This window comes from Marmota flaviventris, chromosome 9 (genome assembly GCF_047511675.1).
Source record: "Marmota flaviventris isolate mMarFla1 chromosome 9, mMarFla1.hap1, whole genome shotgun sequence".
Taxonomy (NCBI): Eukaryota; Metazoa; Chordata; class Mammalia; order Rodentia; family Sciuridae; genus Marmota; species Marmota flaviventris.
The window spans coordinates 6,041,986-6,056,945 of NC_092506.1; the positions used below are offsets into that span (position 1 = coordinate 6,041,986).

General features: G+C 59.5%; 2 protein-coding genes across 11 annotated transcripts in view; one reads left to right on the forward strand and one right to left on the reverse strand.

The window, feature by feature from the left end:
• Pc (pyruvate carboxylase) overlaps positions 1-12,762 on the forward strand; it is a 106,671-nt gene extending 93,909 nt beyond the window's left edge. For all 9 annotated transcript variants that reach the window (XM_071616019.1, XM_027944264.2, XM_071616022.1 and 6 more), the window contains 11 exons: positions 7,770-7,914; positions 8,225-8,314; positions 8,399-8,620; positions 9,361-9,517; positions 10,083-10,323; positions 10,423-10,672; positions 10,832-11,076; positions 11,178-11,357; positions 11,439-11,687; positions 11,933-12,073; positions 12,150-12,762. In XM_071616019.1, coding sequence (XP_071472120.1) covers positions 7,770-7,914; positions 8,225-8,314; positions 8,399-8,620; positions 9,361-9,517; positions 10,083-10,323; positions 10,423-10,672; positions 10,832-11,076; positions 11,178-11,357; positions 11,439-11,687; positions 11,933-12,073; positions 12,150-12,398 — 2,169 coding nt within the window. In that variant the 3' untranslated portion in view covers positions 12,399-12,762. The remainder of the gene's footprint in view (positions 1-7,769; positions 7,915-8,224; positions 8,315-8,398; positions 8,621-9,360; positions 9,518-10,082; positions 10,324-10,422; positions 10,673-10,831; positions 11,077-11,177; positions 11,358-11,438; positions 11,688-11,932; positions 12,074-12,149) is intronic.
• Lrfn4 (leucine rich repeat and fibronectin type III domain containing 4) lies at positions 1,186-5,182 on the reverse strand. 2 transcript variants are annotated; one of them, XM_027944269.2, is made up of 3 exons: positions 4,348-5,182; positions 2,554-3,912; positions 1,186-2,040 (listed from the first exon to the last, which is right to left on the reverse strand). In XM_027944269.2, the coding sequence occupies exons 2-3, from the start codon at positions 3,900-3,902 to the stop codon at positions 1,479-1,481; spliced, it is 1,911 nt and encodes a 636-aa protein (XP_027800070.1). In that variant the 5' UTR covers positions 3,903-3,912; positions 4,348-5,182; the 3' UTR covers positions 1,186-1,478. The 2 variants fall into 2 exon arrangements, with proteins under 2 accessions (XP_027800070.1, XP_027800069.1); XM_027944268.2 differs by having other exon boundaries at positions 2,554-5,182.
• Positions 12,763-14,960: the final 2,198 nt, after the last annotated feature.

Below are 14,960 nucleotides of genomic sequence, written 5' to 3' on the forward strand. Positions count from 1 at the left end.
TGCTCCCCCTCCCTCCTTGCCCCCCACTTTGCTGAGGACCTCATTTCCATTTAACCCATCATGTCCCAGTGCCCCATATATAGAACACCTCAACATTTAAATTGAGCAAGAAAGTGATTATAAACGGCACGTATAATGTTTGGATAGGTACACAGCAAACGGCATGCTGGGGCGTAATGGGTTAAATCATCTCTTGGCCACCTCAGGCCCGTGTCCTGGGCCTGGGAGGACGGATACCCACCAGCTTGGCCTGGAATGCCGGTGTCCTTGGCTGTCACCAGGAGCACCGGTGTGCCCGTGCAGCCCCTCTGCTGTGCCTGGCACCAGCCAGGCCCTGCCATGGCCCCGGGGCCGCCTGCTGCATCCTCCTGGAGCACCAGCAGGCTCTTGCACGCTAGGAAGGACTCACGCCCAGGATGTGGAGGCCAGTCAGTGCTGCCAGAGCTGTGCCGAGCAGCAGCCACCGGGGCCCGTGGGATCCCCAGCAAAGGAAGCAGAAAGGGGTTCTGGGGTGTGAGCCCCATCTCCAGCACATCCCCACCTCCACCCCCACAGGCAGGCAGCTCGGGGGTCATCTTTCCAGGAACGTTGAGGGCACAGCCATGGGGACCTCAGAGGAGTGGCTGGGGGGTGCCATCTCCTTGGGGCCTGGGGAATGACAGGACCTTCTGGAGGTCTCCGGGTGACGGCTGCCAGTGGGACTCCCAGCCCTTGAGGGTGGCACTTCATAAGTCCAGAAGGTGCCCAGGAGAAGGCAGGCATGGCTGTCCCCAACAGGACTATGGGGGTATTTTACTGAGTTGTGCTCAGGAGAATGTTACCATTCTTTTGCCCAGAAGGGCTGTGCCCTCCACCCACCCTCGGGCTGCTACCCACAGTCCCGCTGCCACTCCCAGGCATGATAGCACTGCTGGGACAGTGCCAGTGCCCGTGCCCGGGCTTCACGCACCAGGGATTGTCCTATACACGCCTGCTGGGAAGGGTACCCTCCGTACTGACAGACAAGCTCAGGCTGTCGCCCGTCCGGTCAGAAGAAACCAGAGCCCAGCACTGGACTGGCCCAGAGGACGAATTGGGCAGTGGAGGCTCAGGCTGCAGGGTCACCTCCGCCTGGTCTGTGCCTCTACCAGCCCCTCATCCCCTCCCTTCCACCTTCCCTCTCAGGATGGGACCAGAGACCAGCACTGAGGTGTCCCCAACAATTTTATTATAAATAGAAACAAGACGCCCACTTGGTGGCTGCAACCCCTGCCTTGGTGGCTCTGAGCACCTGTCAGAGGGACCTGTCCCTTTACCCCAGTCTGGAGGTCAGAACCAAGGGAAGGGCTCCCTGTCCCTCCAAGTACATGGGAAGCCTGAGGTACCAAGGATAAAAACCAGGGACAGTCCCCTGGCAGTGCTGCTCACTGGGCCAGGTGGCCACTGCCCTGGGCCCCTGGCCTCGCTGCTCATTCCTCAGGGCACAAGCCGCCCTCCTGTCACACCACACTCTCCTCCAGCCGCTCTGCACTGCCTCCCGCACCCCGGCACCCAGCCCCAAGCAGCCCCCCATGTACAGAGTGGCTCCTCCGGGCCCAGGCCCCTCCCAGGCGCCTGGCATACCCGTAGCACCCGCCTGTATCTCCCAGGTCCAGGGAGCAGCTGCGCTGGGGGCGGGGTGGGGGGCTCCTCGGTGGGTGGCTCTTGGGTGTAGGGCTGGGACCTCCATTGGTCTGGGACTGGACGTGGCTGAGCTTGAGGGGGAGGCGGCCGTTCCCAGCTCCCCGGCCCCGAACCAGCAAGGCCACAGTGAAGACCAGTAAGGCAGCCACCAGAACACCCCCCACAGCCACAGTCAGGGTCCCGCCCAGCACATGGGCCTGCAGGGCATGGCACAAGGGCGTGGCTGGCAGTGTGGAGAAGTGGGCACAGCCCAGTAGCCTGGTGGCCGTGAGGTCAGAGGGTCCAGTGGCAGGTGACAGGGCCAGCAGGCAGAGGTCGTAGTCAGCACCCGGCACCAGGTGCTTTAGCAGGAAGTGCTGGCTGGAGGCTGGGACGATCCTGCAAGAAAGACAGGTGGTCAGAGCCCCAGGGTCAGGCGCAGCCCAGCTCCCACCTCGCATAGCCAGGACCTCACGGCTCCTAAAAACCCTCACTCCCTGCCCAGCTCTGGAGAGCTCCCCGGGACCTGAGCCACATGGGCCTTCTGTGTTCCCTCAAGATGGCAAAGAAACAAGGACGGGCACGTGTAGGACAGGAGGCGGTGCCAAGGGACAGACTGGTGTGTGACTGGACTGACTTAGGTCGCAGGCAAGCAGAGGAGGATGGGTGGGGGGGGATACTAGCAGGAGCAAAAATAATGTGCGTGTGTGGCCCAGGCCACGCACCCAGCCACGGCCAAGCCACAAACCAGGCCACCAGCAGCGTACAGCTGTCATGTAAGCAGCCATATCTGTGCCCCGCACCCTCAGATGCTGGGCTCCTCGGGGCTCAGAAGCCAAGGGCGCAGGGTCGGCGGAAGGGCCGGGTGGGGGCCAAGCAGGGACTGAGGACACGGGAAGGGTGTGTCCTCACCGATAGATGAGGGTCTCGTCTTCGCTGCTGTTGTACTGGATTTGGAACATCCACACGGGGTCAGCTGGCCGCCCAGGGCCCCAGCTCACCAGCCCTGAGGTGGCAGTCACTTCTGTCACTTGCACAGCTGGCTCAGACTCCAGAGTCCCCTCGCCCTCAGCAGCAGTTCGAGCAGAGGCAGCAATGTCTGAGGGCCCCGGGCGGCCCCCCTCAGCACTGGCGTTCCCGCCATGGGGCAAGGCCAGCACCCGGAGCTCTACTCGGGCAGTGGCCTCACCAGCAGGGTTGGTGGCGATACAAGTGTAGCCTCCTGCGTCCCCAGCACCTGTCACCCCAATCTCCAGGGTTCCGTTGGGGAAGGCCCAGGCTCGGGAAGAGTTGCCAACCAGCCGGTCGTCGGGGCCAACCCAGTGCATGGTGGGTGCAGGGTCACCAAGGGCCCGGCACCGCAGCGTGGCCCGCTGTCCCTCCAGCACCCAGAGGCGCTGTGTGTGGCGGGCAATGAGGGGCGGCTCACACGAGAACTCGCCCTCAGGCACTGCCCAGAAGTATCGGCCAGCCAGGCCCGGAGGGGAGGCACAGGTCTCCAGGTCATCCGGCCGGGCCAGCCGCCGCAGCCACAGCAGCTCACAGTTGCAGTGCAGCGGGTTCCCGCTGAAGCTCAGCACCAGAGGAGCGGGCGAGGCCTCCGCGTCGCGCCCCCTGGAGAAGAGCGGGTCGGGCGCCAGCGTGGCCAGGCGGTTGGAGGTGAGGTCGAGGCGGGAGAGCTGACCAAGCTGCGCAAAGGCGCCCGGGGGCAGCGCATCGATGAGGTTGTGGTCCAGGTTGAGAGTGTGCAGGGCAGGCATGGCACCGATGCCGGCCCAGGGCACCTGTCGGAGGTTGTTGTAGGACAGGTCCAGGTCCTCCAGGCTGTCCAGGAAGTCATCGAAGGCCCCTGGCGCGATGCGGCCCAGCTGGTTGCCACTGAGGATGAGGTGCTGCAGGTTGACAGGCCCCCGCAGGCTGCCGCTGCCCAACTCCACCAGCCTGTTGCCGTCCAGGTGTAGGGATCGCAGGCTCTCCAGGTCCCCAAAGGCGCGGGCTCCAATGCGGGTGATGGCATTCCGAGACAGCGTCAGGTCCACCAGCCCAGTCATGTTGCGAAAGTCAGGTGGTCCCAGGGCCTGGATGAAGTTGTCAGCTAGCCGCAGCTCCACTGTGCGCCGGTCCACGTTGGGTGGCACAAACAGCAGGCCTCGATGGGCACAAAGGGTACTGAGGGACTCGGACAGGTTCTGGCAGACGCAGGGTAGCGGACAGGCAGCCGCTCCACTGGCCAGCAGCAGCAGCAGTAGTGGTGGGGCCATGGTGAGCGCCCTGTAGGGAAGGGCCGCAGCCCAGGCACAGGTGGGGCTGGTGCAAGTGCCCACTTGTGCCCAGGGCACAGTCCCAAGAGCCAGCTTCCAGAGTCTGGCCTGGGAAGATTGGGTTAGAAGCTCAAGGGGGTCCCCAGGGATGAAGGAAGGCTGGGGCTGCAGGGCCAGGCCCCCCGGAGTAAAGGTCACATTTCCCAAGCAGTTAGGGGGAGTCCTGGCGCTGGGGACAAGGTGAGGCATGAGGCAGGAAGCGGCGGTGGGCCGAGAGCAGGGAGGGTCCCGGAACTTCCTTTTCCTGGCGTCCCCTGGAATCGCCAACCCCTTCCTCCCTCCGCGCCATCCCTTTCCGCGCCAGGAAAGGCTCCCGATTGATCCCTGGCGTGGCCCGTGGTCCCTCCCCGGCCCGGCCCAGCGCTGCGTCCCGCGACCCCCTCACCTGGTGTCAGTCGCTCAGGGGGCGCGGGCCGGCACCCCCACGGGTCCAGCCGGCCCTGGCCGTCTCCAGGCCGCTCTCCCTCCGGGGCGAGGCCTGGGCCGCCTGCCGCGCGCCCTACGGCCCATGGCGCTCGGGCCCACAGCCCCGGCTTACTCGGTTCCCGGCACCTTTTCCCGGCGCGGTCCGCGGCGGCGGTAGCGGCGACAGGCAGGCGGGTGCGCGCCAGCGGACGCGCGCGCCGTGGACACGCACGTGGAAGGAGGACGGGGAGGGGTGCACGGGGATCCACCCGGCCCCGGGCCGGCTCCGGAGGTCACCGGGACACGCAGCCACTGCAGCACCCACGGGTGGTGCCCAGTCACGCCCGAGGCCCAGGCCAGCGCGGGCCTGCCGCGCTGCCCCTAGGCGCTGCCGCAGCGCACTCACCCCGGCACTGGTGCGCGCGCCCCCGGCCCCCCTTGCGCCCCGGCATCCTGCACCGCTCGGGCGCCCGCCGCCGCGGCGCGAACCTCACTCTGCAGCTAGCCAGACAAAGCGCCAGCTCGCGGGTCCCTTCACCGTCTCCCAGAAACGGGTCTTTGTCACATGTCGCTGGGCACCCTCCCCAACACGCCCACATATGCCCACACACCCACACTTCCCCGCACCCACGGGCAGGGCCGGGTGCAAACCCGCGCTGTTGCTGAGACCCTCGCGTTCACAGACACACGCTGAAGGTCATAACCGTTCTGCATCACCGAGTCACGTGGAGGGTCCCCAACAGGCACGGGGCCCTGGGGGGGCTAGGGAGGCGCCCCCGGCAGGGTTGCTGCGGGGTGGGGCCGCGAGGGCTTGGCCTCGGGCAGGCGCCGCGCCCCGCCCCGCCGCCTGCCCCGCCCTCTCGTTGCCCCGCCCGCCCGTCCCGCTTTGCCCGGCGCTCGGAGCCAACCGGCCTCCGCCTCCGGCCGGATTGGTCTGCGCGGCGCCGTTTCCCAGCAGGCCGGCGGTGGCACGCTGTTTGAAGCTGTGCGTCAATGGTCCTTTCCGCGCCGCAGCCCCGCCCTCCTCCTCTGCTCTCGCCGGGCTGTGTCCCTGGGAGGGCGGTCCTGGGACGAGCTCAGGTGCTAGGTGCCCGCAGGAAGCTGGGGTTTGGATGGACTGGCTGAGGTCTTGGAACCAGGTCAAGCACCCTGGTCCTAGTTTGTGCCCGCCGCACGACCGGTGTGACCAATTGGGGAGCATGGGGAGTCATCCCCTCCCACAGGCTTCAAGGCGTCCTCAGACTGCCGAGGTGCCCCCTTCTCTTCCTACAGACCCGATCCCCGCCCTCCATGGTGGGGAGGGGAGGCTGGTAGCGGGAACTCTGGGAAACCAGAGACTGGAATTCCAGCCCTGCCCGGCACAGCTGTATGGCCTTGGGCAATTACTTAACCACTGAAACAGTTTCCCCTCGTAGACTGAGGGTATTAATTGAAGGTACTTAAGCGCTTGGTAGGGGTGAGAGGAAGGAAAACCTGCAGCTTGAGGAGCTTAACTATCAGAAGCCGGGGTGCACTGTGGCCACTGCCTGGGCCTCAGCTGTTGCATTTGTAAATGAAGGTTTGGATTCTAGCCATGTCGCCTCTGATGTGTGGTGGCATCCGATAGTCCTTTGTTTTTCTTCTCCCCATCAAAAGTGTTTCCATTTACCCTGAGCATGCGTGTTTACGAGCATCTGCCATTTGCCACCCTGTGCTGGGAGCCAGATGTGCCTGGTTCCTGTCCCCATGGAGCTTCCAGTACAGAGGGAATGACCACCGTCCAATAAATACAAAGTGGAGCGATTCATTTCAAGGGAAATGCAGGGGCTGGAGGACAGGGGAGGCCTCTGAGCGTCCTTACCCTTATTTGGGCTCTAAGTTCTTTAAATGGTTTAACAGGATGTTTCCTCTCACAAGTGCCCTTGGAGCACTTGAACTGTCCCTGTTTCGGGAAGGGGCTACTACGCTGGGGGCAGACAGGTGGACCCATCAGACCAGACAGGGATGAGGCACTGATGGCTGGCCCCACCCTGCGATGATCAGTGTTGCCCAGTGATGCTGGTAGAGGAGGGAGCCTTTCCTGTCCAGGCCTCTAGGTGCTAGGAGCCCTTGGGTAACAGGTTCTCTCTCAGAAGGGTTCAAGCTGGGCCTCAAGCTCCTGTTGAGGATTGCAATAGAAATCCTGAAAGGGTAAGACATGGAGATGCCTCCTTCATGTAGCCATGTGGCTACAGGACATGCTCTCGGAGACCCGCCTCACAGTCATGGGGTCTCCTGGGGTCCCCATGTGACTCACCCTGCCCCAGCTATTTAGAGAAGCACCTGGCACAGAGATCTAAGCAGCTCAGATAGCCTCCTTGTCTCCAAAGAGGAGACAAGGGAGTGAGGGATGCAGACCAGCAAAAAATGGTAAGGCCAAAGGATGGGTTTCCCAACAGCTGATCCCAGAACTTACTAAAAGGAGATCACTGTGCTCTGCTGAGAGGTGGGAGGGAAGGACAAAGTGGCTTTTCCAGTATAGACATCCAGGAAAAGCTTTCTAGACAGGTTCGAAGATGTGGAGTGTGAGAGCAGGAGGCTCGGTTGTGTGGCAAAGGTGGCCATGATGAGGAGACCCATTGGAAGGTGTGGCCTGAGCTGGACATGAGGTCATGGAGTCCAGAGATGGCCACAGGAGAGTCATCAAGCTTGATCAGTGACATGCAAGAGGGGGTTGATCGAGCAGGTAGCAGTTGACAGAGCATAGCAGGTAGCTGGCAAGGCACCCAGCAGGAGGGAACCTGGGTTTGGACTTCTGAGTCCCATGAGGGATGTATAAGTAGGTGCCAGGAGACAGTTCCACCTTTGGGTGTAGGCCCTGGAGACAAAGACTGACTAGAACCTGAGGCCCAGGACAAGGCCACACAGAGTGGGTAGGCCTGAGCAGGAAGAGGAGACCAGAAGAACAGGACGTCCCTGCAGGCCAGGGAGAGAGCATCAAGGTGGGAGTCGTTAGCAGGAGGAGGGTGGGAGGCTGCCCACTAGATTTAGCCAGGAAGACTAAAGAGTGTCAAGAGCGTGGGTGTGTCAGAGGTAGGGACCTCTTTCAAGAAGAGTGGCTGGTCGGGGTGAGAGGGTGGTGCTCCTTCCGTGCTGCTGTAGAAAAGGCTGAGCCAGTTCTCGGTCATGGGAAGGGAGGAAATGCAGGTTGCCAGACCCCAGAAGCAGCAGGAGGGGGTGGCATTCAGCACATGCTCTGGGTGAATAGGATGGAGGGAGTGGGTTCAGCCACTGGCAGCTTAGGCAGTCTTCCAGAATGTGTGGGGTGCGGGGGGGCGGGCGCTGAAGCTGTGCTGCTCCAGGATGGCACCTGCAGCCTCCTCTTTTCTTTCTGCCCTGTCCATGCTGCATGGTGACACCCTCCTACCCACCTCTGTCCTACAGACCAACATCCCCTTCCTGCAGAATGTGCTCAACAACCAGCAGTTCCTGGCAGGCACCGTGGACACGCAGTTCATCGATGAGAATCCTGAGTTATTCCAGCTGCGGCCTGTGCAGAACCGGGCCCAGAAGCTGCTGCACTACCTCGGTCCGCCCCACTGCCCTCTCCCCTCCCCGCTCCCCATGCCTGCCTCTGGCCCTCTGCCCCTCAGCCCTGCCCTTGTTCTGATCCTGCATCTTCCTTGCTCCTCGTCTTAGGGATCCTCTTTTCCATCCATGTGGTCCTCAATAGGTCTCCACTGCCTGGACCCAGGAGTCCGTGGCTTTGGAGAGGACAGGGGCAGCTGGAGAACCGGGTGTCCTGGAGGAATGCCCCCATCCCTGAGCCCACCTACTCACATGGCCCGAATCAACCTCTTCCCAGCCTTCCCTGACGTACTGCCTGCTCTCTCCCCCAGGACACGTCATGGTGAATGGCCCCACCACCCCAATCCCTGTCAAAGCCAGCCCCAGTCCCACGGACCCTGTTGTCCCTGCGGTGCCCATAGGTAAGAGATCCATTCTGCCAACTCATGGGGAATATGAGAGATTGTCATCTGCAGGATGGGCATTACTGTCTTTGTATGCCCTAGGCCCACCCCCAGCTGGTTTCAGAGACATCCTTCTGCGGGAAGGGCCAGAGGGCTTTGCTCGAGCTGTGCGGAACCACCAGGGGCTGCTGCTGATGGACACGACATTCAGGGATGCCCACCAGTCACTGCTGGCCACTCGTGTGCGCACTCATGATCTAAAAAAGATCGCACCCTATGTTGCCCACAGCTTCAACAAGCTCTTCAGCATGGAGAACTGGGGAGGTAGGCTAAAGGAGGACTTGGGTGTTGGGCAGTGCTGGCAAAAATCAGGCCCCTTGAGTGGCCGGCCCTAAAGGTGCAAGCCTCTGGGGATACTGAGGAAGACCAAAGAAGCCAGCTGCAGTAGTGCACGCCTGTGATCCCAGCTTTCAGGAGGCTGAGGCAGGAGGGTTGCAAGTTCTAGGCCAGCCTGGGCAACTTAGCCAGGCCTGTTTCAAATTATTTTAAAAAACATTCTTATATATATTTTGGGTTGTTGATAGACCTTTATTTTATTCATTTATTTATATGCCGTGCTGATCTTAGGGATCCTCTTTTCCGTCCATGTGGTCCTCAGTAGGTCTCCGTTGCCTGGACCCAGTGCCTCACTTGCTAGGCAAGTGCTCTACACTGAGCCTCAACCCCAGCCCTGAAGCACCCTGCGGTTCAATACCCGTTACAGAGAGAGCGGAGGGGGAGGGGGAGAGAGGGAGAGAAAGAAAACCAAAGACTGAAGAAGGCACAAAACCAGCTTCAGAGCCAAGATCCAGGAGCTGGGCTGAGCACGCTGCAGGCACAGTCACGGCACAGAGGAGCAGGGGAGGAGGACCTGAGAGATAAGGAGTCAGGCACCCAGGGAAGGGACACGTGGGCCTGAGCACCCTGAGCACCGGCTGGGAGCACGAGGGAGCAGGGGCTGGAGGCTCAGGCCACAGAGCTGCAGCGTGTGGAGCTGACCTAGACCTGTCTCCATCCTTTGGCAGGGGCCACATTTGATGTCGCCATGCGCTTCCTATATGAGTGCCCCTGGCGCCGGCTGCAGGAGCTCCGGGAGCTCATCCCCAACGTCCCATTCCAGATGCTGCTGCGGGGGGCCAATGCTGTGGGCTACACCAATTATCCCGACAACGTAGTCTTCAAGTGAGCCTGGGACAGGGCGGGCAGACACTGCTGGTGGGGCTTTTGGGGTGCCAGGCCACAGGGCAATGGCCTATGCTCCCCACAGCGGGCTAAATACCAAGTGTGTGTGGCCATACCCTGCGGGACTGCTGTTTGGAAGTGTCATGAAGTGCAGAATTGTTATGGCAGAACCCAAAGGGCTTCTAGATCACTCATGAGCCAGTGGTTACCTTGTGAGGGCCACTCAGTACAGAGCTGGGGTTCAAACTCAGGCCTCGGGACTCCTTGTCCTGGGCGCTCCCCCACGGCCCTACTCCTTGCAAAGCAGAGAATCCCCGCTGATCCTCCAGCCCCGGGCACGCCAATGACTACATGGCACTTGACTACCACAGGATGCCGCTCTGCCGGTACGGATGCATCGGTGGTGATTCTGCCTGCCCAGGCTGCCCTGGGAAAGGCCCTGTCCACACAGTTGGGCTCCTATTCCTCTGTCAGGCCAGACTTCAATCCCTAGGGGCTGTAGAGGAACTAGAGAAGGAAGTGCAGGGAGTAGGTGGGGCTCACTCCTTGTTTCTCACCCACTCAGGTTCTGTGAGGTGGCCAAAGAGAACGGCATGGACGTCTTCCGGATCTTTGACTCCCTCAACTACTTGCCCAACATGCTGCTCGGCATGGAGGCGGCAGGCAGTGCTGGGGCTGTGGTGGAGGCTGCCATTTCCTACACAGGCGATGTGGCGGACCCCAGCCGTACTAAATACTCACTGCAGTACTACATGGGCTTGGCTGAGGAGCTGGTGCGAGCTGGCACCCACATCCTGTGCATCAAGGTGCCAGGCCACTTGCCCATCTCTTGCTCTCTGTACCACCCATAATGTCCCCCACATCAGGCCTCTCCTTACCATGTCTCTCCTCCCTACTTTCTCCAGGACATGGCAGGGCTGCTGAAGCCAGCAGCCTGTACCATGCTGGTCAGCTCTCTCCGGGACCGCTTCCCTGACCTCCCACTGCACATCCACACCCATGACACGTCAGGGGCAGGTGTGGCAGCTATGCTGGCCTGTGCCCAGGCTGGGGCTGATGTGGTGGATGTGGCAGCTGACTCCATGTCTGGGATGACCTCACAGCCCAGCATGGGTGCCTTGGTTGCCTGTACCAGAGGGACTCCCCTGGACACAGGTAGGAAGAGGGCAGCCCATGGCCATGCCCCTCACAATTACAGCCACTACCAGCCCAGTATAGTCTGGCACACCTAGAACCTAAGTACCCCGTGGTCCTGGGAGGAACCCTGGGGGCCTAGTACCTTGCCAAGCCTTCCTGATTTTGGCCTCCCTGCAGAGGTGCCTTTGGAGCGCGTGTTCGACTACAGCGAGTACTGGGAGGGGGCTCGGGGACTGTACTCAGCTTTTGACTGCACGGCTACCATGAAGTCTGGCAACTCAGACGTGTATGAAAATGAGATCCCGGGGGGCCAGTACACCAACCTGCACTTCCAGGCCCACAGCATGGGACTCGGATCCAAGTTTAAGGAGGTCAAGAAGGCCTATGTGGAGGCCAACCAGATGCTGGGTGACCTTATCAAGGTGAGCCGGGCCCAGTGCTCTCACCTGACACACAATCCTGTATACTCCTCCCTGGGCCTCTAATAAGATGCTTGCTGTCCTAACTTAGAGACCCTTCTCAGGTGACGCCCTCTTCCAAGATTGTGGGGGACCTGGCCCAGTTCATGGTGCAGAATGGATTGAGCCGAGCAGAGGCTGAAGCACAGGCAGAAGAGCTGTCCTTCCCCCGCTCTGTGGTGGAGTTCCTGCAGGGCTACATTGGTGTCCCCCATGGGGGGTTCCCTGAGCCCTTTCGCTCTAAGGTAGGGAAGGCCCAGCATGCTGTGAGGGTGGGAGCTGGACCTGCAGAAAATCAGGTCTGACCCTCTGCTTTTACTCCCCAGGTGCTGAAGGACCTGCCAAGGGTAGAGGGGCGGCCTGGGGCTTCCCTCCCTCCCCTGAACCTGCAGGCACTGGAGAAGGAGTTGGTAGAGCGGCATGGAGAGGAGATTACCCCAGAGGATGTGCTCTCAGCGGCCATGTATCCTGATGTCTTTGCCCAATTCAAGGATTTCACTGCTACCTTTGGCCCCCTGGACAGCCTCAATACCCGCCTCTTCCTGCAGGGCCCCAGAATTGCAGAAGAGTTTGAGGTCAGTGGCTCTGGTGCTTATTCACACTGTCCCAGCACCCCTGCCCTAGAGCTTCAGATTTGGTTGGGTTCTCTCCCAGTCTCAGGAGCTTTGGGAGCAGAAAGGACCCTTAAGAGAACAGGAGCTAGGCCTTTACATGTGAGCAGCCAAAACCCAGGGCAAAAGACTTCCCTGTGGTGGGGTCAGGGGCCTGCTCTCCTTATTGCCCTCTGCCCCAGCTCTGGGCCCCCACACCCTCCCTGCAGGTGGAGCTGGAGCGAGGCAAGACACTGCACATCAAAGCCTTGGCTGTGAGTGACCTGAACCGGGCTGGCCAGAGGCAGGTCTTCTTTGAGCTCAACGGGCAGCTGCGGTCCATCCTGGTCAAGGACACACAGGCCATGAAGGTGCGGCTCCCCCAGGACCAGCCAGATGGTGGGTGGGCTGGGCCCAGTATCTCATGCCCTTTTGCCCTGTCTGTAGGAGATGCACTTCCACCCCAAGGCTCTGAAGGATGTGAAGGGCCAGATCGGAGCGCCCATGCCTGGGAAGGTGATAGACATCAAGGTGGCAGCAGGAGCCAAGGTAGTCAAGGGTCAACCCCTGTGTGTGCTCAGTGCCATGAAGATGGAGACTGTGGTTACTTCGCCCATAGAGGGTACTGTCTGCAAGGTCCATGTGACTAAGGACATGACACTGGAAGGTGATGACCTCATCCTGGAGATTGACTGATCTTGCCCAAGACTGGCAGCCTGGCCATCCTCACCCCATACCTTCGAAATAAGCTGTGTTGCCAGAGCAGGCCCAGGCCAGCCAGTGCCTGAGGGCAGGCAGGCCTGGCCCTGGAGGTCCTGTCTCCAGTGGGACAGCAGAGCCATCACCTACAGCCCATTCCCTGTTCTCCACTGGTGGATAGTTGCTCACATATTCATCTCTTGCCAAATAAGGTCTTCTCCTTGTGGGGGACTACAGGTGGGGAAGGTGGTCTTATGACCTGGGGGTAAAAGCTTAGGGGGTCCTAATTCCTGGCAGGGGAGACTTAAGCCCCATGTCTTGGGAAATTTCCTCAATAAAACTGGCTTTTCCCTGCCCTCCACACTGGGTTCTGTGCAGCAGCCCCAGCCCAGAGGCAGAGTGGGTAGGGCTCTCTCTAAAACTCCCCATGGGAGCCAGGGGCAGACCAGTTGTTTTTATCCTCCTTGGAGGGTAGCAAGGATGACAACTGTGGCCATTTTCTGCCACTACTGAGTGTCTATTATACACATATCCCCCAAAGGATCAGCTGTTACTAAACTTGTTTAGGGTTTGTTCTAAGCACTGGGTAACTATTAACTGCCCACCTTGACACAAATCTAGTCACACATTAGATAGCTTTTCCAGGGCTCCATAATTACAAAGAGACAAAAAGAGACCAAATCCAGACTCTGGCAGACCTGCTTCCCAGACACACTGTGGCCAACCTCCTACCTCCAGTCAGTGCAGAGCTAAGTACAGTCAGCACCTTCCGGGCACCTTCTGGGGAGACCCTAGGGAACGGGACCACCACAGAGATGTTTGTGATGTGTTCAGTGTGAGGCTGTTGGTGGGAGGTCAGCAGCGTCCCTGGATCAAGTCTCATAGGTCCTCCCCTGCCCATCCAAACTGGCCATAGAGAATCCTGAGCCTCAGTCCCTCACCTGCCATGGGGACAGTAACCCTGGCTGTATCAATGCCCTCCCGTTCCTCCACCATGGGTGAGGATTGCAGGCAGAGGTAAGCAGTTCCTGAGCAGGAGAGGAGAGGGCTGATGGAGGAAACGCTGGACTTTGAGGAAGGGGAGAGAGTCCAGATCTGCTAGCTCCCAGAGGGAACCAGGCAGGAAACAGCACCCTGCAGGCCTGTCTTCTGGGTGTTCTTGCGGTTCTGGTCATAGACCTCTGAATTGAGCAAGGCAGTGGACCCAGGTTCCCAAATGTACCCTCTAAAACAGGCCCCTGCTCACTCCTCTGTCTCCAACAGCTGCCACACAGGCTGGGGAAGAGGAAAGCTCCTTAAGGAAGAAGGTGTGTGACGGTGATGTTGCCCTTTATTTCATTTTTCTGGTCCTGGGGATTGAACGCAGAGCACTTTACCACTGAGCTACATCTCCTGTCCACTTTCTATTTTTTGAGAAAGGGTCTTGCTAAGTTGCTTAGGGACTTAGCAACTGTCTCAGCCTCCTGAGTCACTGGGATTACAAGCATGCACCACCTGGCTCTGAGACTGCCCTTTGGATCTAGGTGAATATGATCTTGTCACAGCCAACCTGAGAGTGTCAAAGGGAAGTGACTATACATCCATTTCCTTTAACCACCAACTTCTTCAAGAAAGGGGACTTTGGGACAAATTCCTTGAGTACAGAATGGGACCTAAAAGGATATTCTTTTAAGAATAAAAAGGGAAAAGATTCCAGGTAGGGCAATAAGAACCATTCTAAAAGTGAGGTGAGGGACAGACAGAACACTAGCAGGTTCTAAGAAAGAACCTCTAGTTACCAGATGGCTTGGTAGAGTCCCTGCTGTTCTTGGGTCTATAGCCTTTGTTCTGAGTTTCTTCAGTGGCTAGGTGAGGCACCGTGGCAGTGGTCAGGTAGAGAGAATCAGAAGCCTTCACTTCTGAGAAATTTGGAGAGGGTTCCTCTTCCATTCTGGACTGATTTCTTGAAGGCCTTGGTTGAGCCTACACCCGAACAAAGGCTAAAGGTTCTTTATCACTAGGGTTAGGACCATGGGTCCCACTCCTTGACCCCAACAGTCAAGGTACAGGCCTAGGATGAACAGGGCCCATACCTGCAGTCTCAAACCCATTTATCTAGGACTTGGGATGTCGTTCAGGAAGGCAGAAGCCATGGCCTCAGCAGCCAAAGGTCCCTATCCTGTCCTCTATTCCCAGGAAATGCCTATTAGGGTGAAGTGCCCAAAGGGTAGTGTTCAAGATAGTGGGGGGAAGGGTGGACACACTCCCATAAGCGGCCTGAAGTGTTTCCCCAAGACCCCAAATAGATGAATTCCCAAAGGTTCAAGGCCATGTTACCCAAGTTAAATCTCTTTAATACCCCAATACAAAGTTCTGATGCAAAAAGACAATGAGAAAACCCTGGAAGTTTGGGGGAGGGGTTTTATAAATAAAAACCCCTGAGCAGCTTTTCAGAGGCAGAAGGGGGCAGAGGAGCTAGGAGAAGCAATAGTCCAAAGTGAGGAAGGGAGTGCACAGCTCCTAGGACCTGTCCCTTGGTCCCCTCACTCCCAGTTGCTCCTCGCCCCCTTTCAAGAGGGG

What these genes read in the sequence shown, in the direction of transcription:
- Lrfn4 (XM_027944268.2), bottom strand. Translation starts at nt 4,151, where the DNA reads ATGCCTCACCTTGTCCCCAGCGCCAGGACTCCCCCTAACTGCTTGGGA. An exon ending in GACGAGACCCTCATCTATCG is followed by an intron (nt 2,041 to 2,553) that starts GTGAGGACACAC and finishes TCTTTCTTGCAG; the next exon opens with GATCGTCCCAGCCTCCAGCC.